General features: G+C 36.8%; 1 protein-coding gene across 1 annotated transcript; it reads right to left on the reverse strand.

Annotated features, from left to right (window-relative positions):
• Positions 1-1,324: 1,324 nt before the first annotated feature.
• Positions 1,325-25,719, reverse strand: LOC144257163 (rho GTPase-activating protein 24-like). Its single transcript, XM_077803124.1, has 3 exons — positions 25,716-25,719; positions 22,673-22,795; positions 1,325-1,599 (listed from the first exon to the last, which is right to left on the reverse strand). The coding sequence occupies exons 1-3, from the start codon at positions 25,717-25,719 to the stop codon at positions 1,325-1,327; spliced, it is 402 nt and encodes a 133-aa protein (XP_077659250.1).
• Between the last annotated feature and the right edge of the window lie 254 nt (positions 25,720-25,973).

Below are 25,973 nucleotides of genomic sequence, written 5' to 3' on the forward strand. Positions count from 1 at the left end.
AGTATCTATTCACATCCTAATTCTACACTTTTTAAGATAAGTAATATTTAGTGTGGTGCTATGGTCTGAACATTTCTTCTATATAAATGCATGTGTTGGAAACTTATCATCATCCTGATGATATTAGGAAGTGGGAATTTCTAGGTGATTTAATCTTGATGGTAGAGCCTTCACGAATGGTACTAGCGACATTATCCAAGAGACTCCACAGAGCTACCTTATCCCTTCTACCATCTGAAGATTTAAGAGAAGGTGTCATTTATGGGGCAGACAGGAGGCCCTCAGCAGACATATCATTTGCTGGTATGTCTGAACATTCTAGCCTCCACAACTGTAAGAAATGAATTTCTGGTATTTATAAGTCACTCTGTTTGTGGCATTTTATTAGAGCAGCCTGAATGTGACAGCAGGCAATTTCTAACTTTTGAGTATAAAGATTATTCCTACCCACAAAATGCTAAACTGAGAATCTCTCCTAAGTAAACAACATAAAAATTGAAAATACTTATGTGATTGTATATCTCCTACAATAATATTTATAATAGTGAAAAAAGTCACAAGTAAATGTCCATTAATATTGAAGTGGTTATAAATAATATACCTGTAGAGTAAAATATTTGATTTTAGAAAAAGAGGCTTATATAAGTTGCTACTGATAAAATGTTAAGTAAAATATATTAGAATTAAAGGGCATTTAAAACTTTTAATATGGAAAAAATTCTGCTATATATGTTTAATAATGTTAGTTAAAAATCTTTTTTTTCTACTAAAATTTTAAAAGGAAAGAGAAGGAGGTAAATCATAAAATATTTAAAGTATTGATTGTTAACTTTTGGAGTTAGGGATGCTTTTTATTTTCTTTTTTGGAATTTCCATTATTTTGGGAGTTTCACCATGCTATACTTCTCCTAGTTTCCTTCTTAATCCATACTAGATTAACACATTTATTTTAAAACATCTGTTTATATCTTCATTAAAAATAGTTATTTTCAGTTACATTGCCAACAACCTAACCTCTACTTATCAGTTCTTTTAACATCCCTTAACTGAAAGAATTAAATGAAAACACCAAACAAGAGAGGAGTCCTGTTTCACGAGTTCACTTTTTCAAAAGGAAAAGTTTCATTTAGCTTTAGTTTAGGACCAAATGAAAAGAACAAATAAAAATGTTTTAAGAAGGAGAAAAAAATGTGGAAGAGAAAGACATCTAAAGTGGCACATTTTTTTTTTTTACTTTGTAACTTAATAATAAGAAATCCAAACTGTGTGACCAAATAATTCATCTTTTAAATTCTTACCACACCAATTAAAGTTATGCTATAGCTTAGTGCATCCTTTCAGGGCAGCCTAATTTCTCAATAAAGGTCGGTTCGTACAACCTTGATGCATACCTGTCAAAAGATGGCTTCTCTCCACAATCGAAGGCATCCTGGAGCTCCTTGACAAGATTAGCTTGGCCTGGCAGGCGAAAGAGACCCTCTTCTTTCAGCCCCCTTTGTCGGATAAAGTCCACACACTGCTCCACCAGCATTGGAGCCAGACGGTTCCCATATCTCTTCTCGTAGCGGACAGTGTCTTCTAGTTTCTGTCCAAAAATACCTAGAAAAAATAAGGAATCACAGTGAATTTGAGTAATTTATCTCTTCATATTTTATTTCGTTTTAAAATTCAATATCCAGGAAAAACAAAGAGTAGCATGCTAGTGAGCACTGGACATTTGTATTTCACATTATTATACAACCAAATTCATGTTTAATTCTTCAAATGGAAATGCTTTTCCTAATGCTGCTCCTTTCTGCTGTACTCCATCTGTAGCTCAAAGCCATCATAGAAATACTAAGTTCAGGATATTCACTTTGAAGTAAGAACTATAATATACGTAATTTGAATTTGAGGGTTTCTTTTTCTTTGAGGAAGGGATTTAAAAGCTAAATGGAGAAATTTTTTGAATAGTCAAATTTGGCTTTGGTTACAGTTTTGTCTGTATGCTCAATTTGAATTTGTAGTTCAAACACTGTTCATTTCTCTTTTCTCTTTTTGTTTTTAATCAAGTTGTAATGCCATGACTGTAATTAAAGTGATAACACTAGGAAAAGAAAAACGGAATGTTCTGCCATATAAAATATTCCAGACAATGTTTACTCCTTACAACATTAAGCTATTAATTTATTTGGAAGGTGATAATTAAGTTATGAAGTGGTGAATACTAAAAGTGGTGAGGTGGAGTCATGGTGGTTTGCTCTGGCAGAGGATATGTTATCATTTACCTTGTCTGTAATAAAGAGCAGGCAGATTTTTAGTTTTATTGCTGACTTTAAAATATCTACAAACAAGGCATTCCTTGGTGTACGACCCTGGGACTGAACAGCCTGAGTATTCTACCCTTGGTATCCCATTAATAAAGAGACAATGCTTCTAAAATATATTAATAGTAGGCAGTAACTTTGCAAAGATGTTCAACTTGTGAGAAAAGGTGAGATGGGGGCAAATGTGTTACTTCAACTTTTCCCCATGAAATGAATATCATTAAATAGTTTTAATGATCTAATAAGTTTCATAAAAAGCGGAGAACAATAAATGCTATGTGTTGAAATTTGGAATCCTCCAAAATGTTTGGGAAATTATTTAACAGTCATTAGGTTAAGGATTTATAACAACTAGAGATGCTTTGCCTCTCCACCTATCAAATAATTTATTTATGGATTCAGGAATGCCAAACCATCATAGTCTAAGCAATAAAGACTTGCCACCAAAGGGAATGTTCTTAGCCTAGATAAATACAATAACAACAAACAAAATGGTTCTATACCTAGTATCAATCTAGTACTAGAGGAAGTCATATATATTTCTTTTAGGAAGCAAGGTTGAGTGACCTAATATTACTCAAGCACATACAAAACAGATTTTGTAAAGGACATTTTTTTTAAGGAAAGCAAAGATTAGACAAGGTAAAAGCTTTAATGAGCTTAACCTGTAGACTTTAGAATAAGCAGTTCCTTGATAATGGCATATCAAACATTATTCAGTAACTCAACAGCCTCACTCCTATTTTCTTTTGGCATCTCTACTTGAGAAGGTAGGAAAATAAATAACTTCTCCCACTTCTCCTACAGTGAGGTGATGTTAAGGAATGGTGCTGCCAAGAAGTATCATGGTACCTTTAGGAAGCTTATTTTACTTGGGGAATAGAAAGCCAGAATTGCCAATATCTCCCGTTTCCTGTCTTTCTTTCTTTCCTTCCTTCCTTCCTTAGTACTGAAGATTGAACCCAGGGGTGCTAAACCACTGAGCCACATCCTCAGCCCATTTTATTTTTTTATTTTGAGAGGCTGAGGCTGGCTTTGAACTTGTGATCCTTCTTCCTCAGCCTCCAGAGCCATTGGGATTACAGGCATGTGGCACTGCGCCCAGCCCTGTTTTTTGTTCTTAATGAGCTAAGAGTGGGAAAAGTATAACTTGAAGAGAAATCAAGATGTAGTTATCAAAAGAAAGGTAACAGGTTCTGGGTGGTAATAACAACAACTACTACAAAAAGCAAGGCAAGTATGAGATAAAGAGGTATCAACAAGAACTTTAGGAGGACCAGGAATTAGGGCATGTTTTCTCTCCAGGGTTTGGAATCATCACTTGGATACATATATTTTTATTCAACCTTTAATTGATATGTTAAAAACTATACATATCTGTGGGGTACCTTGTGAGGACTCAAAGCAAGTACACATTGTGTTAAGGCTTAAATAAGATTAAATGTATCTATTTCCTTAAACATTTATCACTTACTTTTAGTGAAAACATTGAAAGTCCTTTATTTTAGATTTTTGAAATGTACTGCACATTACTGTTACTATAGTCATCCTACCGTGCAACAGCACACCAGAACTTCTTGCTCCTAGCTAACTATAACATTGCAGCTATTGATTAACCTCTCTTCATCCCTCTGGTATAAACCATTCTATTCTCAACTTCCATGAGATCAACTCCTTTAGATTCCACTTGTGTGATCACAGGGTACTTGTTTATCTGTGTCCTGCTTATTTCACTTAACATAACAATCTTAACTTTCATCCATGTTGTCAAGGAAAGGATTTCATTCTTTTTATTGCTAAAAAGTATTCTGTGGTATATATTTACTACATTTTCTTTATCCATTCATTGGTCCATGGATGCTTAGTTTATTTCCATTTCTTGTCTATTGTTTACAATGCTGGAATAAACATGGAAGTACAGATGTCTCCTCAGCATACTGATTTCATTTCCTCTGAGTATATAAATACCAACAGAGGGAATGGTGGTAATTTGATTTTTTATTTTTTGAGGCACCTACTTATTGTTTTCCATAATGGCTGTACTAATTTACATTCCCACTGCCAGTGTACAAGGGTTTCCCTTTTCTCCATGTCCTCTTGTTATCTTTTGTCTTTTTGATGATAGCCATTCTTACTGAAGTGTAGTGTCTCATTGTGGTTTTGATTTGCATTTTCCAGATGACTAGTGATGTAGAGCATTTTATCACATACATGTTGGTAATTTGTATGTCTTCTCTTTAGGAATGTCTATTTGTGTCTATTGCCAAACTTTTAATGAGTTTTTTTTTCTATTTAGTTATCTGGGTTCCTTATATATTCTAGATATTAATATCTTTTCAAATATATAGTCAAATTGCAAATTTGCAAATATATTCTTCTATTCTATAGGCTGTTTCTTCACTCTAATTCCCTTTGCTGTGCAGGAACATTTTAGCTTGATGTAATCCCATTTATCTATTTTGCATTGTGGATCTTGTGCTTTTGAGGTCTTATCCAAAAAAATTCTTGCCTATTCCACTGCCCTAAAATGTTTTCCCCATGTTTTCTTCTTGAAGTTTGATAATTTTGGACCTCACATTTAAGTCTTCAAATGAGTTTAATTTCATTTTTGTAGCTGATAAAAAATAGGGTCTAGTTTCATCCTTTTGCATACAGATATCCAATTTTCCCAGTCATCTTTATTTAAAATATTGTCCTTTCTCCAATGCAAGTTCTTAGTATTGAAAATCAGTTGGCTGTAGCTGTAAGGAATGACTCTTTGGCTCTCTATTGATCTTTGGTGTCTGTTTTATCCTAATACCATTCTGTATTGATTATTATAGCTATCTAGTATATTTTGAAGTTCTTTTTTCAATTATAACTGTCACTTTCTAGTAATTTATAATATTAGTAAATTCTTTAAATGAGTTAAATAGTTACCTTTATTATTCTTTTAAAAATGAGAATAGTTAAGCTCTACTTAGTTATACCATGAATGCCACCAGTAGTTCACCTGCATTTCTCTCAGGTAAAGTTCACAGCATCCCATGAGTTCACAGGACCCTTACTATAATTTCATAGCCAAGGAGCTTGAACTAGGAAACACACAGCTAGTAACTGGAGGGGCCAAGATTTGCTCATGGTGGTGGGATTTCAGAATCACACTGTAGTTATGTAATGGCTGAAGACAGTGATGGAGGAAGAATCCTGCCACTTTCTGGCTTTCTGATCTCAGCCCCTTCCCTCACTATGCTGAGAAAAGGTGAATTGAGGGAAAGATCAGAAGAAAAAAATGGAGAAGGAAAAATCTGTGGCACTTCTGTGACCATGCTGCCCAAGGAAACAATTTATTTATGTAAAGCTGATGCCTATTTAGCAACAGTATATAGGAAAGGTAAAACATGTAGAGACTTTGCACATATGTTTAGAAATTCCCATGGAAAATTATAGCTTTCTTCTGTAGGATTGGTCTTACAAAAAATTAGTAAAGACTTTTAAGAGGTGTGTACTCCCAATTCTGAGGCCTTGCAAATAGAATGTGCCCAGAGTGTCTGGCTGGCAGTGGTAGGAATGGGTCAACCTCCTCCATAAGAATATCCTTTGTAAGGAAAGTTATTAATGGAGAAAAATGATTTTAAAAAACACTTTATTTAAAATTTTCTTTGAAGGAGCAGTGCAATTTCAAATTTTAAAATGAACAGAAAAGCCCAAAGGTCCTATGCTATCCCTAACTAGCAGCATGGGGAAAGGACACATTGATTAGTAGATTATTAGCAAAGTTATTCCCTGTGGTGTTGGTTATGCAAACAATCAAATTATGCCCATCTATCTTCCTGGTGAGGTTTCACACTCCCTGACAGTACTGTCCCTGGAATTTCTGGGTGACAAAGGTATGTCATGCATACTTCCCCTGAAAGCACATGGTGCCATAAAACATCAGCCAGGAAGTGACTTTTTGCTGGACTGAAAAAGTAAATCACACAGGTGAATTTATTATACCTGTGGGAAGCTCTTTCATCTGGAGTGTGTGAGACAAATTCCTAACACCTTCAGGATCTGTGAGACTTCTCCTTAACATATGATTCATGCACCCAATAGCTTGGGGCAGCCTGTCAGGTTAGAGAGTGTGATCAGGTTAATATATCCAAATTCCATCCTTTCTAAAAATAAATAAACAAATACAAAGCCAAATGTTCTTGGACACTCCATGCCCTGTAGGTACATAACAATACTCTTTGCTCCTTGATTCCTAGTTAAGCATAACTCTGGCTCCATATCACCATTTTCTATCCATTTGTAATCTATTATTATTTGACTGATTCTGTCATTCGACTAAGTGGCATTTTCTGACCATCACCAACAACTTCCTAATGGCCATATCACTGACAACCATGTTTGTGTTTTTTATTACTTTATGCCTCACTTCCCCTAAAACTCTCAATCTCACTCTTATTCCTGACACTTCCTATTTACATAGTTCTTGATTCTTAGAAGATCCCAGTCTCTTGCTTAATGATGAGACCAGTAGGATTGGTCTTGCAAAAAATTAGTAAGGACTTCTAAGAGATTAGTTAAGCTCTACTTAGTTAAGCTCTACCTAGTTTAAGGATTATCTAAATTCTCTCCCCAGCCTTATTTTCACTTCACCTTGTACAATTTCTCTCCTGAAGTCATTGAATCTCACAGCATATAAATTGTTCCCAGATTTGTATCTTAATTTGGGCTATTGTTATAATTTCTAACATTAGATTTCTAAATGTACATTAAACATTTCAAAAAGGACATAATTAAAACATTCTCATACATCAATGTTTTAAAACAAGCTAAGTCATTTTTTCTTTAAAATATTTTCTAATTCCTGCAGTCTCAATGTTGGTTATTGGTACCAACTGTCCACACACATCATTGCATTGCCATTTGAGAGTCAACCTAAATTCTTCTTCCTTTCATGCCATTTACATAACCATACTGTGTCAGTCAGCTTTTTCACCACTGTGACCAAAAGATCTGATCAGAACAATTTTAGGGGAGGAAAACTTTATTTGAGAACTTATGGCTTCAGAGTTCTCAGTTTCATTCTTCAGGGTCCGAGGTGAGACAGAACATCATGGCAGAAGAGTGTGGCAGAGGGAAGCAGCTCACATGGTGATCAGAAATCAGGGAGAGAGAGAGAGAGAGAGAGAGAGAGAGAGAGAGAGAGAGAGAGAGAGAGAGAGAAAGAGAAACTCTCCACTCTCTAGATACAAAATATATACCCAAGAGCCATGCCCCCAGTGGACCACTTCCTCCAGCCACACCTCACCTGCCTCCCATCAGGGATCAATCCACTGATTAGTTTAAGGCAATAACCCAATCATATCCCTTCTAACATGTGAGTTTGGGGGACTCCAAATCTAAATCATAACAGTTACCTACGAACTCCTGGCTGCCGCCTAAGTGATTAGATGATATTTTTTATATGAGTTTTTGAAGAACAGATATCTCAACCCAGAAAAATGCTGCCACACTGGCCTATCTTTGCAGCCAAACTCTTTCTTCATGAAATAAAGTTGCCATAATCTGATTTTGGCCATTAAATCAAGAAATGTTTAGGTAGCACCTGTTGTATGCCAAGTACTGTACCATATTCACTTTCATTTTTGCTGTATCCTCACAAACAACAGGTTCTCAAACTATACTGAACTATTTGTTGTTTTCTAAATAGAGCAGATCATGTCTTAATGTCCTGTTGGTGTAGGTAGCTCCTGCCTTCATGAATCAGACGAGGAAACCTCATCCAACTTACAACATCTCCTGTGTCAAGTCCTTACTGACATTCCCTCAATCCCCAGATCAGCTTCACATTTTTATTCTTTGATTTCTTAACACATTGTTTTGTAATTATTTATTTAGATGCCCATCTGTACTGGACTAGTCCTTCAATCTTCAAAAGAGAATTACTTGCTGGGCATATTGGCACATGCCTGTAATCCTAGTAGCTCGGGAGGCTGAGGTAGGAGGATTGCAAATTCAAAGCCAGCATCAGCAAAAGTGAGGTGGAAATACAAAATAGGGATGGGGATGTGGCTCAATATTTAAGTGCCCATGAATTCAATCCCTGGTATAAAAATATGGGGATTACTCTTCTACAGTTATTTTAATAAAATAATTATTATTTATATACTTATCATGATTATTATAAATAATATTAAAAAGTTATATACTCTAAGTCTGCCATATGAACTTCAGAGAAGTTTTGGTAAATTTCCCAAAGTACCACAGACACAGGCCTGAAATGGGGTTGCTCCAGGTCTAAAGAACTCCAGGGCTTATATAGGTAGAGGATCCCTTATCTGAGATGTTTGGAACCAGAAGTGTTTTAGATTTCAGATTTTGGAAGATTTTAGAGGATTTGCAGACATACATACATATATATATATATATATATATATATATATATATATATATATATATATATATAAAATGTGATATCTTGTCAATGGTACCCAAGTCTAAGCACCAAATTCACCCATATTCCATTTACATTTTATAGTCATAGCCTGAGAATAATGTTATGCAATCTTTTCAGTAATTTTGTGCATTAAACAAAGTTTACATGGTGTAGAATTTGATTTTGTGTTCTCATGTTATGGATAATCATCCTGTACTCTATTTACCATAGGGAAGTCCTCTGGTTCATATCCCTGGAATTAATATAAAGATGGATGAGGCACAAGTACTCTGCAGATATTTGTGGAATAATGAATGCATAAAAACAAAACACTTTCATTTCCCCAACTTTAGAAAATAAGTGAAAAATTCTATTATAACATGAAACTCTTTAATAGTTCTTTGGTTCTGATGTTAATTTCTGTAAAAATCAAAAACTAAAAGAGTCCTGGGCTTACTGAGGAAAAGCCAGAAATTAAAAACTTCTTGGTTGTTGCTCAAATTCCCTGCTATTGATAATTATGTCTTTTTTTTTTTGTCCCTTCTTGTCTACAGATCACACGTTGGCCATACCAGGAATTCACTTTGCTTTTCCTTCTACTGACCACAGCTCTGCCAGCAGGATAAATATTGGTTTCACCATGACTGTAAGAATTTTTAAAGAACATTCTCTCTTGGAAAATGCACAAGTCAAAATAAGACATCCTTTTTAGTACAGAAAATAAAAAAATAAAACCAGTTAAACCTCACTTTAGTCTGTTAACAGTTTTCTATGTGGCCAAAAAAACTTCTGTAAGTAGAAAAGATTTAATCCAAGCAGGAAAGAGTCATAATAACCAGGGAAATGGTTGGTAAAACTTTGACTCTTTTCATAAGCGGAATGGGGGAAAAAAAGGAAAAAAGGAAAGACCTGGAAAAATGAAGAAAAGTGTTATAAGATGAACATAGTGACCTAGTGGCCTAGGTTTGAGGCTAGTGGAGCAATTAGAGACAACATTTAACTTACCAAGCCAAGGGCCTCTCTTCTACAACCAGAAAAATAGATTCAAGGCTGCTAGGTGACCTGCCACACATCTCCAAAGAAGCAGATCTGGGTTATGAGTCTAGGTACATATAATTCTAACATCTTCTTTGTTCCACCCCGATGTCTTGGTTCAATTCAGACATGATCTCATAGGCGTGCTGAGCATGCTTTCATGATCATATAGGAGAAAATCCAATTTCATGTTCTTCAGGTGAATCACTACCTTTCCAGATAAGCCTATGGTCAGTCTTTTGTTCATGGACACCTAGTATGTCATACAAAATTTGGTGTAGTGTTTTTCTCAAGCTAAGTAATTACTTGCTTATGTTTCTTTAACCTCAACAAATCTATAAATTCATAGATTTGTGGCAACCTGTTTTGTTTATCTTCTTAGCCCCAGCATCATTTGGTAGAAGTTCAACAAAACTTTGATATACAAATGAGCTAATTGTTAACTACATGGTTTAAAATTATATGAATTTGGATAGTAGCATTTTGTTGGACAAATCAATTTCCATAAATACAATTATAGCACAAACAGCCTACAATAAATATTAAAGAGAATGTTGGCCTTATCGACCACCACTATGAAGCTTCTATTTTAATTCATTAGTACCTATGGCTTAGCAGGAAAAGATAGATAATAATACTGTACATCAGGTGTTTGCTATCAATCTTGAATCCCTGATGGAATAGACCTATTGTTATACTCCACTTTGGGAGGAAAGAAACAAGTGTGTGTGTGTGTGTGTGCGCGCGCGTGAGCGCACTCGTGTGTGTATAGCCATGTGAGGTGCTAAAAGGATACAATGGCAAAAAGGCAGCCTATATGACATATAAGGGCTGGATAGTAAGGAACATTATTGATAAACAGAAATGTCTTGAGGAAGAAGTGAAAGCAAATGTTGAACAAAGGGTAAAATTTGGATGCACAAAGGAGGAGAAAGCAGAGGGGACAGAAAACAGATAAAGAGGTGGTGCAAGACGTGTGTAGGGAAAAACAGTAGGTCAGTCTGGGGAAATAGTGGATTCATACTTCAGGTAATAGTTGGAATTGGGTTAGCAGGTAGTGATTGTTAGGCAAAATAGAATTTCCTCCTTTGGGCATTTGGGGTTCATAAAAACTTTTTGAGCTGTGGATTGTTGCTTGACAACATGTTTTAGGACTACAAATTGAGCAATGCTTTATAAAATGGAGTGTGCATTGAAATAATTTGCCAAGAATACTGGTGGTAGATTGGACATGAGGATGAATGCTATCTTGAATAGTCACGGCTCAGGTTAAAGTTGCACGCATGAAACAATCAAGGCAGAGAGAACTAAGGCAAAGGAAATAGAAATGGGGCTCATAGAATGTAAGGAAGGATAAAGGAGTGATGCGTGAGCATTTGGTGACCATAGTGAATGAAAAGCCCCCAGGTAATTGATGACTTATCTCCAAGAAAGGGGCAACTCATGGGAAAACAATAAGATAAAGTCAGTTTAGAAATTTACTCTAGTTTTTCCAGGATCATAACAATCAAGCATTCTAGCCTATTATGGTTGAACCTAAGTATCCAAGACTCACAGTGTTATATATGTTCCCAGGTAACCAGAGCATAGAGTTTTCTCCTGATATGAGTCTTAAAGAGGTAATAAAAATTTAGAGTTTCATGTCCAATGGGGTAAAAAACACATCACAATTTTTCTCTCCCCGGAACACAAATGCAAATTACCACAATCCCCAGTTTCCTGCCTAATAGATGTTTCTTGGCTACTAGGGTTTGAAAACCACTGAGAAAGCATTTTTAGTGACCTTAATTAGTATCAGAACAAAGAAAGAGAGATGAAAAGGGCAATAAAGGACAGCAAAGGTCTCGGGAGAAAGGCACTCTGAGAAGTGAATTTTTTCAGCTTGCACAGCATGACAGCTCTGCTGTGACCAGGGAGGGCTCTGGAAACTTTACCCAACTCCACCCCCCATTCTGAGGGCATTTCTAAAGCTAGTAGAAATGTGGAATCACCTCTTGACTAAATGTATATATATATATCAGGAAAAACAGCTAACAGCTACATCAAAATTTTTCCCCTCTGGGCACTTTTCCTAGCTTCACACACTCTCTTTCCTGCTTTGCTCGAAACGACTTAAGCAGATGCAAGAGGAGTGCAGAAACCCAGGTCGACTTCTCTGAACACTTGAGCACCCAGAGGTTTTAATATAACACAAAAGACACACTCTTTTTAAGGATGACATGGTGTGGGAACCCAGGAACAAGAGGGAAGTTCATTCTTTTTAGCATCAAACCTTCAATGAAGATGAAATGTAAACCGCCTGCGTTTCATGCTCTGCCACCATGACATGTGAGTGCAGCACAGAAACCGCATGGCAGCCATACAGGGAGAGCAGCAGATGGGCACCTTCCTCCCCAAGCCCCACTGCAGAACTGCAGTCACAGCTGCAACCAAGGCACCAGACAGAGGCTGAAGGCTCCCTGCATCGTCTCTTTTTTTCTGGTTCTGACAGAAAGCAGAGTACAGATTGGTAAAGGAAGCACCTCTTAATCCCTGACTCGAATGCCGAACATTCCCCAAACTACTAAGACTACCGAGAAAGGAAAAACTTTAAAAATAGTCCCCTGGGAGATGATAGATGACAGCTCTTTCCTGTGCCTGTTGCCCTGTGCCAGCCCATGGGGATGCAGGCACTGGTATTTAAGGAAAATAGGAAGAGGAGAAGGGAACAGGGATTCCTGCAGACCTGCTGTACACTGAAGGAGGGAAGGTGAAAAAGGTAAAAAATGCCTTACTTTGTCCTTCAAAGTTAATTCAGAATTCCCAAACTTCTCATGCTACTGCTAAGATATATGGGAAAGAGATGAAAAGAGAAATGTCCTTCAAGCAATTAGTCCTTGAGTCTTTTCAATCTCTGTCATTGTCAAATTCTCTTTCAATGACACAGTCTGATAGTATCCATGAAATTCCCCAAACTCGATAAAACATAAGATAAAAACTTTGTATCTCATTTAATTTTCTGTGTAGATGTCAGAGAAATGTGATTCCTGAATTCCTTGCTGCTAACATATGACATGGTCATAGCCAGATCTTAACTACTTAAAGAGAAATGTTCAGAAGGTATCAGGGTCTCATTAATAAAAGTTTCTACTATATTTTGTATATTTGACTTTTCTTATTTTGCTGCCTTATCTTCTTGTTGGCTCCTAGGTAAGGAAGATTAACTAAAAGGTGGTAGATCAAAGAAAAAAGGGAGAACGTCATTCAACTCAGCTCCTGACTAAATTATTGGTTCACTAAGCTTCACATTAAGATTCTAATTACTTGGTTTCTATTTAAACAGCTCATTTTAAGGCAAAAGAAAGTTTTAAAATATTTTTATATGAAAACCTTTTCTTAAAACATTTCCTTGTACTTTTGCTGCACCTTTTAACCCTCTCAAACTCAGTCAATTCTGAAATGTCTCAGTTTCTTTGATTGATCATTAGTTGTTAGGATGGCCCACCCTGCTCTTGACAGCTCGTATCTTTGCACTTTACCAACGTCGTCTTATGAGGCATTTGGAAAGGCAAGGTGGTTCTTATTTCTAGCCAATATTAATTGATACAGTTGGAAGCCCCCTGAAAAGGGGTTACCACAGATAATCTGATTATCAAAATCATCTCAGCAGAGGAGACGAGGCAAACACAGGCAGCTAGAACCAAATCTAAAGTTGTGGGGCACAGAACAGGGATTTACAAGGGACCTGTCTCAAGAGGTCAGAATGGCTGCTTGATTTGGGTCTGAGAAGGGCCCAGGAGAGCTCTGGCCCCTCCTTTCAGGACAGTGAGTCCAGCTTGTTTAGTCCCCTGTCATTCAACGTGATCCTTATAGGACCACCGTTCTTTAAGCCACACCTACCCTGCCCACTCACAGACAGTAATAAACAGATCAATATGAGCCTTGAAAAATAAGTATAGGAAACACCCAAGTTACTCGCATACAGTTCTAAGCTCTTGCTTTCACAAATCCCATTTTATCTGAGCATAAACGGATTTACAGCATGAGAGAATATATGTTTATTTATGAAAAGAACATTAGCATATCATCTACCTACCTTTCCGAAAACTAAAACACCGTTTGATTCTTCTGTATGTGGCTTTAGGGATGAACGGAGTCGATGCTAAGGCACCTGAGGGGCGCACCCCAGAATTTCGGTCTTCAGGCATCATACAGGCCCCAAGTTCTGAGACCCGTTCAGGCTTCTTTAAAACCTGCCTCTGTGTGGAAACTCACAGCCACTCCTTCTCATGTTTGTTAGGTTTGAAGTGCTGATTCCTAGAACTCCAAGGTTTTGATCATCCAGGTCCTGGGTTAAGAATAAGTTACCAACTTGCCCTTACTCCTTTTTGGCAAAAAACAACAACAAACAAAACAAAACAAAAAACCCCTTCCTTTTCTTTTGCCTAATCCAAGGAGTTTTAAAGATAGTTTTTTTTTTTTTTCCAATATCTGCAGACATTCCAAAATGTCACAGGCAAATAACTGCAGCAAAGTATACCCCCATCCAAACAGCAGGGAGTGTTGTGTTTTGTTTTGTTTTATTAAGAACTATCTTCTCAGCTGGACTGAGATTCCTCTGGAAAGGTCAGCAAATAGCCCTGTGCAAGGGGAAAGAGGAACAATGACAAAAAAGGCCCCTCAGGAATACTTCAGGACAGTCCTTGTTGGCTCCTTTCATCTGAGCACAGAGGGAGGAAAATCATGGTACCTTCTCCAAAAAGCATTTCAGTGCATGAAATATCCCTCGCACAGAACTCCCCTGTTCCTTTTATAGCACCCCTCATCCTCTGATGCTCTCTGCAGGCTGCTCCCTTTTCCCTTCTGTCTTCCAGCTCCCCAAGGAATCACCATGTCAGAACAGTCCAGTGCCCATTCCAGGAGGCTCCTGGCTGTGCAGGGAGGCGGAGGCTTTGCAGGGAGCTTCTCCTCCCCCTCCTCCAGCTCCGTCTCCCCTTTTCTCAATGAGAGCTGGGCGGGCACTGGCAGGGCTGCGGCTGCCTCGTCACAGCTGTGGCTGCTGCTGCCTTCAGTGCCCGCTGGTCACATGTAGCAGGTGCAGTCACAACATGAGGGGAGGAGGGAAGCTGCCACACTGCAATGCAAATCGAATCGCACCCCTTTCCTCCTGTTTTGACTTTGCATTGACCTCTTGGCTGGGCTCCTGTCTTGTGCAGCAGCTCTACAGCTGGCTGGTTCAACCCTCCAGAAATCACAGAGCACCAAACTCTCCCTAGGGGTAAACCTTTCGATCCCTCTGTTCTACATGTATTTATTTTTTTCCTGCACAAGATTGACATCTTCTCAGATATTGTATGGTTAAATCAATTTGCAAGTGTGAGTGCTAATGTAAGGTGGATATCCTTAAAACACACATATTACATACATGTCTATGTATATCAGTGTCTATAAAATAAAATTAAATCCACTAGCTAAGAGTCTGTAGGTATAACCACAAAACAAGTCAACTTATGTATGTGTGCATACTAATACACAAATATAAATTTCTCTGGTTATGGTTTGAAAATCAATTCAAATTTCAACCTTCCCCCATGTTCCTGCATACAGCCTCTCTACCCAACCCCCACATTCACCAATCCTTTCAGTCCTACTCACTGAATAATTGACTTGTTGGGTTAATCATTCATCCACCTGGCTGTTCCATAAGCAGATTTGGAATGTTGGTGCTTTAACCCCAAATGACCCCCAAGGCCTCTTTTCTCCTGCCTGGGCATTCAATCAGAGCTTCTCAAAACTGAGGGGTGCTAACAAGTAACTCTCATTAATCACATCACTGCTCTTACTTGCAACCCAGGTGGGTGAGACTGTCATTTAGCAGGTCCAATAAGTGTAACTTGGTACCACTGAAGCAGATGCAGTGTTCACCTGAGAGTATCTGAACCCAAAGGAAAACCCAGGCACCTGTGCACTGGTGTGAAGAGAACACTTGTCACCACAAGATTTTGGAACTGGAATGGTAATACGATTTTTTTCCAGTATTCTTATGTCACTAAACTAAATTTTGATTGGAATTACTAAACTAAAATTTGATTGGAAACTAAAGGCAAGAGAAGTAAAACCAGATTTCTAAGATCACACAGCTGGCCTGTGTCTGAGCAAGTCCACACTGCCACTGAACTAAGCCCTGCCTCCACATACACTGATTATGCATCATGGAAGTTATTAAGAGAATATTAAAAGAATAATTTTACTTTATAGCCAGAACTTTAACTCAATTCTTTACATACTGAGACAGAAATATACAGAAGAAAAAACTAATTTTGTGAGTAGCTAAAGTATGTCTAAACATTAAGCTTTAATGAGCAATTAGTGGATTTTCACACTCCTCTGATCTTGGGCTAAGCACATCCAAGAACACTGCCACAAAAACAATTGGAAAGAAACCCAGTTTACAAATGAACAAATAGCAAACAACAACAATAATAACAGCAAAAACAACAACAAAAAATACTAATCAATGTTTCCAAAGCTAAATAAATGTTTCGACATCCTAATATTTAGATTTACTTTTGAGCAGACCCCACAGGCTTCTTAGCATTGTTAACAGGGAAACAACTGTTTATAGTGGTTTTCAGCAGATAGCACAAAGTTGAGGTATCTAGATTCAGTTATTAGGCTAAGGAATTAAGAGGAAATGTCTACTTTCCACATTTCCATTAATTCTCCTCCCACATCTGAATGCTTATTATAAATTTGTTATACTTGAAGAAAAAAAAGACCTATCAGAATTAATATTATCAAAATGACCATACTACCAAAAGCACTCTACAGATGTAAGGCAATTCCAATCAAAATTCCAATGACATTCCTCATAGAAATAGAAAAAGCAGTCATGAAATTCATATGGAAAAATAAGAGACCCAGAATAGCTAAAGCAATCCTTAGCAAGAAGAGTAAAGCAGGTGGCATCACTATACCAGACCTTAAATTACATTACAGAGCAATAGTAACAAAAACAGCATGGTTTTGGCACCAAAATTGGTTGGTAGACCAATGGCATAGAATAGAGGACACAGAGACTAACCCACATAATTACAGTTATCTTATATCAGACAAAGGCGCCAAAAACATATATTGGAGAAAACAGCCTCTTCAACAAAGGGTGGAGGGAAAACTGGAAATACACATGCAGCAAAATGAAATTAAGCACAATTTCTCTTACCATGTCCAAAATTCAATTCAAAGTGGATCAAAGACCTAGGTTAAAACAATGACCCTGCATCTAATAGAAGAAAAAGTAGGCTCCAATCTCCATCATATCAGATTAGGCCCCTACTTCCTTAATGAGACTCCTGTAGTGCAAGAATTAAAATCAAGAATTAATAAATGGGATGGATTCAAAGTAAAAATCTTCTTCTCAGCAAAAGAAATAATCAGTGAGGTGAATAGAGAGCCTACAGCTTGGAAGCAAATATTTTCCACTTGCACATCAGATACAGCACTAATCTCTTGGGTATATAAAGAACTCAAAAAGCTAAGCACCAAAATAACAAATAACCCAATTAATAAATGGGCCAAGGAACGAACAGATACTCTCAGAAGATGATATATAATCAATCAACAAATACATGAAGAAATGTTCTACATCTCTAGCTATTAGAGAAATGCAAATCAAAAGTAGAATTTCATCTCAATCTAGTCAGAAAGGCAGCTATTAAGAATACAAACAACATTAAGTGTTGGCAAGGATGTGGGGGAAAAGGCACACTCATACATTGCTAGTGGGACTGCAAAATGGTGCAGGCAATATGGAAAGCAGTATGGAGATTCTTTGGAAAACTTGGAATGGAACCATCATTTGACCCAGTTATCCAACTCCTCGGTCTATACCCAAAGAACTTAAAAACCTCGTACTACAGGGACAACAGCCACATCAATGTTTATTGAAGCACAATTCACAATAGCTAAACTGTGGAACCGACCTAGATGTCCATCAGTAGATGAATGGATAGGGAAACTTTGACGTGTGTGTGTATATATATACACACACACACACACACACACAGCAAAGTAATGAGTAATGTTCCATTACATATACATATATATAAGTAATGGAACATTACTCAGCATTAAAAGAATAAAATCATGGCATTTGCAGGTAAATGAATGGAGTTGGAGAATATAATGCTAAGTGAGTTAGCCAATCCCCCCCAAAACAAATGCGGAATGTTTTCTCTGATATAAGGAGGCTGATTCATACTGAGGTTGTGAGGGAGACCATGTGAAGATTAGAGAAACTCTAGATAGGGCAAAGGGGAGGGAGGGGAATGGAGAGGGTAAGGGGTGTAAAAAAGATGGTGGAATGAGATGGACATCATTTTCCTAAGTACATGTATGAAGACACGAATGGTATGAATATACTTTGTATAGAACCAGAGAATATGAAGAAATGTGCTCCATATGTGTAATATGAATTGTAATGCATTCTGATGTAATATAAAAAAATTTTAAAAAGGTAAGGCCTATCATAAAATCCTGTATTTTGTGATTTTTACTACACAGTTTTACATTTCTACAAGAGTGAAGTGCTAGGCAAGGTCCTCAGGAAATTACACTGAGATTTCATCTCACTTCGGTCAGGATGGCAATTATCAAGAATACAAATAACAATAAATGTTGACAATGATGTGAGGGAAAAGATACACTCATACATTGCTGGTGGGACTGCAAATTGGTACAACCACTCTAGAAACGGAGATTCCTCAGACAGCTTGGAATGGAACCACCATTTAACCCAGCTATTCCACTCCTTGGTTTATACCCAAAGGACTTAAAATCAGCATATTACAGTGACACAGCCATATCAATGTTTATAGCAGCTCAGTCCACAATAGCCAACCTATGAAAACAACCTTGGTGCCCTTCAACATGTGTTTCCTATATTTTAATCAGATGTTCATTACTGTTATGTCAGAGAATATTTTGCATGCATATGCAAACTAGACAAAGAGAAGCCTAAGCACCTCATAAAAAACTTTAATTTTTCAAAGACACAAATTATGAAACTGCCACAGTGAAATGCCAGTGCTATAACAGAAACATTTACAATGTACTCAAGGGTGATGTGTCACCTTTTCTTCCATATGTCTTTATGGATGCCAGCAGAACAATGACCACCATAGTTTGAGAGGCAGGAAGGAGAGTGGAAGCCAAGAAATCTTTATTTAGGACAAAAAAGTCTGAGTCTCTAATTAAGACAGGGAGCAAAATATGTTCTCTTTTGAAAGGCAAGTAAGGCAATTCAGATACTTTTTAACAGTTTTGTTGAGATACGGTTCACATACCACAAAATCATTTAAAATATGCGATTCAATAGAGTTTTTAGTATTTTCACAGAATATGTGCAACCATCACCACAGTCAATTCTAGAACATTTTCACCTTTTCAACAAGTAACCGAATATATTTTGACTATCACTCCCCTCCAACCTAGCTTTCCATCTGATCCCTAAGCAACCATGACTCTATTTTCCATTTTATACTTTCACATGAAAGAAATCATATAATCAATGGTCATTTGTGACTGACTTCTTTAACTTAGCATAATGTTTTCAAGACTCATTCTTGTTGTAGCATGTACTTGTGATTCACTTCTTTTGTGATGAGTAATAATCCATTCTCTAAATGTGCAGTCATGCATTGCTTCACAGTGGACATATGTACTGAGAAATGTGTTGCTAGGCAATTTTGTCAGGCAACCATCATAGAGTGGACTTAAACTAAGATGGCTGTGATGTCACTAAGTTGATATCCTCTTATAGGACCGCCATCGTATATGTGGCCCATCATTGACTCCAGTATCTACTTTGCGGAACATGTCTGTAACACATTTTGTTTATCCATTCTTCCATGCACGAACATGTGGATGCTTTCTCCCTTTTATTTTTTTCTATTTTCTTGATGTTGTCAATTCATGCATATTTGAAAGACTCAAATATGTGTTCATGTCTCTTACTTATTAATGACCCTACTTTTAAAAACTTTCATTTTTCATATACTGAAGAATATACTACCCCTAAGCCACGGACCTGCAATTGTGGGACACACAAAATAGATCACACTAGTGTGCTTTAAAGCAGAGGAAGACATGGGTTTTCTTCCTGGTTCTGTTACTCATAGTGTGACCCACAAAATGTGGGACAGAAGAAAAGAAATAAAAACACTGGTTTCAAAATATTCTAACATGTTTCATGAAACATTAAGTAGAATCTCATATAAGATAAAATTTTTAGTCACATACATTTTTTGTTTAAAACTCAAACTTATATCTTTAAATTTTAATTAATTGAGCACAGAACTAATTAATATTAATATGAACATTTAAAACTAAGACAATGGGTGTTAGTTTGCAATATATCAGAGTTGAAATTCTGTTGGTGTTGAATCATGTATTAATTTTTTAAAAATCCTATACTCAGAGGAATCACAAAAGATTTCTTGCAAATTAAATGAGTACCTTAAAAGCTTGCCTTGCAATCTCCTAACACTCTTCAGTTAAATAAAGATAGCCAGGGAAGATTTATTCTTTGGAGTATTGTTTCTATTATGAGTGCTCTGTACAAAAATACATCTCTTAAAAATAAACCCAAATCTATTTGTAAAACCCCTGAAGTACATTATTCCATAGGATAAAATATATAAATTCATTGACTACTAGAATATCACTTCCAGGTACAAAGAATTAAAGATTCATTGGGCTGGGGATGTGGCTCAAGCGGTAGCGCGCTCGCCTGGCATGCGTGCGGCCCGGGTTCGATCCTCAGCACCACATACCAACAAAGATGTTGTGTCCGCCGAGAACTAAAAAATAAATATTAAAAATTCTCTCTCTCTCTCTCTCTCTCTCTCTCTCTCTCTCTCTCTCTCTCTCCTCTCTCACTCTCTCTTAAAAAAAAAAAAGATTCATAGATAGCTCTCACCTCAGTCTTACTGGGATTATTTCTGAGAATTCTGGGCTGATGGTACCACCTATGGCCACTGATTTTGGAGAAGCTAACAGGATCTCATTCATTTCTCTTGAAAATAATATACTTGATGGGAATAATTCCTCAATAAAAATGTTCCTTCAACAGATATTAAGGTTCCTCCTGAACTTAAGAGCCCCAGAAATCTGATGACAGAGGGGACAAGAGGTTCTTTAAAAATAATAGGAACTTTAAAAAGATACATCCTCACGGCCCCCAGAAATTTCTAACCCTGGAGGTGCTAGCAAATTTATACCAGTTGTGTTCATGTCTCTTACTTATGCCATGAGGAATCCTCTGCTACAACATTGGGCTGGGGGCTCAGCCTGTGAGTCTTTTCCAGTGTTTGACATGGTCACTTGCCATTTTAGGTTATGAATGGGGTGGCTACATAAATCGTCATACAAGTTAGGACACTGAGCCAGTGAAAGCTAACACTGTGCATAATTAGCCTGGTCTGGTAGCTGTAAACCAGACTGTTACCAGGCAAGCTGGAATGAATGATCACTCTGCTTAGGAAACTTCCACTTTCCTAACAGAAGACACTACTAAAAAGTAGACAAATTTAGGAATCGTATCATTAATCTAGTCTTCAATTAATGTCTTCAGTGAATCTTTCTGTTTTAATCTCCCTGTTTTGTTTGCTTTCTTGGTGGAGCTGGAATCAAATCCATGACCTATCATATACTAAGAATGCACTCTACCACTGAGCTACAACCATAGCCCAATACTTGCTATTTTAACTCAACCAACATTTCAACTTCTTCAACTGAGGTTTAAAAATTATTCTAAAATAAAATGCTGACTCAGCTTAAGAAGCATCAGCTACATGTGTAGGGAGAAAATTCACTTTGTGAATTCAGGTGCTATCAGTACACAAGAGACTATAAAATAAATATGGGAATTATAATTGCTTTCTTAAATGTGAAAGCAATTTAAAAATTAGTTTCATTTAAAACTATTTTTAACAATATTAACAAAAGAATTAGGCTTTACATTCTTGAAAATACATGTCATTGTAGATATTTTTGTATCATTTTTTGGTTCCATTTATTGAAATTTTTATTTCAATAATTTTGGTTTATATCATTCTAGTTTATATTTCTCACTAGATCAAAATCATATCTTTTATCTTTTCTTCCTCTATTTTGTTCTATTCATAGTAACTTTTAGCTTATTCTTTATATGATGCATTCTCAACAGTGTATTAAGATTTTTTTTTAAACAAACTTACTATAAATCTACACATATCTATATAATTCAAAGAATTTTTTTTTGAAACTCCAACACTCATCAGATTTTCATCAAAAGATTTGGCATTCTGTTTTGATGCTATTGAGCATCTGGGAATTGGGATTTTTTTCCAAAGATATAAGTCAAATTTTGCTTGATAGCTAGATGTTCTTAACTAATGTACATTTATCATATGTTTCCTATTACTGTTTACCATTAGTTTTTTTTTTAAAGAGAGTGAGAGAGGAGAGAGAGAGAGAGAGAATTTTTAATATTTATTTTTTAGTTCTCGACGGACACAACTTCTTTGTTGGTATTTGGTGCTGAGGATCGAACCCGGCTGCACGCATGCCAGGTGAGTGCGCTACCGCCTGAGCCACATTCCCAGCCCTACTGTTTACCATTAGTAAAATGGAAAAATTCGAAACCAAGAAAAGAAAAAGCTTCTTCATTCATTTTTAAAATTCAATGTATTCAGGGAAGAAGTTGGTTATTAATGATATGGGACCTGAATTAAAACTGTAAGAGTTAATATATATGTGTCTGACAATCAGGTTAAATAATTCACTACTGATTTTAACATTCACCCATTTGAATTTAGGAGCTGATTGTAACATTAGCCAGAGGAAAGGAAAGAATGAGTCGGGTCTAACTTTCTGATTTTCTATGACTTTAAAATATGCTCACCTCCTCCAAAAGGTCCCCATATGACTCGGCGGATGGACTTCACCCAGTCTTCCATATCATTCTGGGTGCTCGCCATGAGGAGGTAGCTCTCATGATTTGCTGTCATCCGATCCCGATCACCTCCTGTAAAAACACATGAGCACATTCAGTTAAAGATTCATCCAAAGATTCCTCATCATTAGCCTCCTAGGGAGTCCCTGAAACACAGACTGTGCCTAATACAGTCAGCACTAGGTCCTACCCAGTGACTTGAAAATATTTACCATAGTTTCCAAACGAGGGAAGAAAACTGCTTAAAAAGGAAAGGCTCTAATGTTTCCAGGAGAAAGCTAGAGAACAAATGTCATTTCCTAAACAAAGCCTGGGTTTTTTTGTCCTAGCAACAACCCATAGGCCTGAATTAACTCATAATCCAATCTATTCACACAGCTGCTGAATAGGGAGGAACTGTAGAAACATAATGAAAGAGGGAGAAGATGGAATAGTGGTCCCCAGAGCTTGGATTTTCGTTTGCAGCAGGGGCTGCACACTGCAGGATTCACTGAACACATGGCCAGGCCATTAGGACGTCATGGTTGAGTATGAGAGACTCAACAACACTGGATCCAGAGCTCCTCCCCCGACACCTCCTTTCTTTTTGCAGGGGTGAAGTGGGGTGGGGGGAGTACCAGGTTTGAGCTAAGGGGCACTCAACCACTGAGCCACATTCTCAACCCTATTTTGTATTTTATTTAGAGACAGGGTCTCACTGAGTTGCTTAGTGCCTCGCTTTGCTAAAGCTGGCTTTGAATTCACAATCCTCCTGCCTCAGCCTCCCAATCACTTGGGATTACAGGCATGCACCACCCGTGCCAGGCTCCGCATGCCTCCCTTCTATATGAGAAATCTCATTCCTCCAGGTCACACATTCAGGAGGGCAAAGAAATAATGAAGAGAAAGAAGACACATGGCTGGCCAGCAACGAAGGCCAATTCAACACTCTGATGGCACTCATACTTGAGAGTGAGATTTTGGAACCCCCCGGTTGTGCCTCCCTGTACATGTCCTTGGTTTCTCTTATTTTCCTCCAAATAATTCATGTATTTAAAACCCCCAAAATATCAACTTTGAAGTGCTAGACTACCAAAGCTTGGAATTTAATTTCTTAGAAATCTCTTATTGTGTATTGAATGGTAACCTAGACTTCTCCTTTATAAAACAGGGACAATCACTTCTGATCTTGAAAGTGGTCTTGAGGCATGATTGTCCTTATAACCTTGTTTTATATGAAAGGATTGTTGCTGAAAACAAATACAGTGATGGCACTGCTTCACTCTCTGAAAATAGTGTTGTTCCACAAATAGAATGATTAAAGAAATGGAATAGTAACTAGCTAAAATCTGATAATGTTAATATCATATTGATTTCTCAGATGCTCAAATAGCTATTGACATTTAATTTTCAAGTTTAAAACTAAGAGTTTTAAACTTGCAGCCTTGGGTTGGATTAATTCATATTCAAGTATTTTGTTTGGTTAAGATAGTGTTTGTTTGTAAGTGGATTTGAATACCATTGAGGGAGGGGCTTGCAGGCACAAATTGACAGTAGACACCCCTGTTCCCTACCCTTTCACACTTAACCTAATTCCCGAATAACTCTGAAGGCAAAATGTATATAGCAAGAGTATGTGACCTGAATTCTGTAGGGATATGTCCACTTGTTTCCCTCGGTTGAGAAGTACTGCTATTTTAGCACTAATATAAATTGTAAAAGAGGTATAAAGTCAAGGAAATTCAGTAACTTGCAGCCAACTAGTTGTGCACTAGAGTTGACATTTTACATTTTAATACAAATAGATGGGAACAGGGAAAGATTCCAAAAGGAACCACAGTAAATCGGTTTCTTAATGTTGACAATTCTCTTAAATACACAAGACTAGCCTTCTCACATCAGAGAGAAAATCTCACTATTAGGGAAACAATGATCTTCTTATATCTCAATCATTATTTTAAGCAACTTGAATCTGAAAAACCATAGACAGGAATCAGCAAACCCAGCATCTGCAGTTCTATCTTATACTAGATGTTTGACCTCTGGGGAATTACATAACTTCTGAAAACTCAAATGTCTTAAAAATACTTTAGAAGTAATAATCCCTACATAGTCAGTTTTTGTGAGAATTGAACAGAATAAAGTATGCAGAAATACTAACACCATGTAAGTCTAAAATAGAAATTCTATAAATATTAATTGCATCTTTTTTTTTGTTTTTCTCCCATTTTTCCAATGCAAAAGAGACACATTACATTAAAAATTACCTCAGAGCTATTATATTTAATAAATGTTTGGAAATAATCAGTCAATAACAACAAGAAATTTTTTTTAAAAAATCATTCTTTGATACATATACACATAACATACACATTAGAATTATATACTTCCATGTATGTAAATAGACTACATATTAATATGCATATGCATGGCTGTCTGACATGTAAGTGGCAGAAATAACTAAATGGCGACATAAAAAGATGCTTCATTTGGCATGGCACAGTAAGAACTAAGAATCTATTCTGTATTCTTATTCACTTACACCACAGTTCTGAGCAAAAACAACTACCATTTTGAAATCAGAATATTTTAATTATTGTCTTTGCCTGGAGGATGCTTAGCAATTCAGACAGCAATATCCTGCTGTGTCACTCCCAGCCCAGGCAGAAACAGCTCTAGTAATGAGAATGAGTGACAGCCTCTAGAGCTGGCATTTCTGCCTGAAAGCAGAGGAGAAGAGAATGATAAGCACAACTGGCCATTATTCCCCAACTTTTCATTTGATTCTTTATCTCTGCCAACGGTGTTGTGTGTCTGACCCTGAATCTCATTTAGACTGCCAATCACAGATATAAAATTCCATCTGTGAATTTCACCCATGGATATAAATCTTGATTCCTCAGTGTATTACAAGAAAAAGAGATTTTTCTACAAGTCATGGTGGAAATACAGATTCATAACTAACAATGTAATCAAAACTATTATATAGATTTATACAGTAGTCCCCCCATACCCATACTTTCACTTTCTGAGGTTTTTCTGAGGTTTTTAAATGAGGTCTTAAAATATTAAAAGGAAAATTCCAGAAGAGAACAATTTATACATTTTAAACAACTGTTAACACAATATATGGTTATAAATTTTCTTTTTTTGCTGTTAATCTCTTACTGTACCTAACATAACATGCCCACCAGGAATAAAGTGGAACTACTGGACAGATATAAGCCAGATGGTCTGTACTAAAAATAGGTGATTTCTAACTGAAGATGAC

Source organism: Urocitellus parryii, chromosome 10 (assembly GCF_045843805.1).
Source record: "Urocitellus parryii isolate mUroPar1 chromosome 10, mUroPar1.hap1, whole genome shotgun sequence".
Taxonomy (NCBI): Eukaryota; Metazoa; Chordata; class Mammalia; order Rodentia; family Sciuridae; genus Urocitellus; species Urocitellus parryii.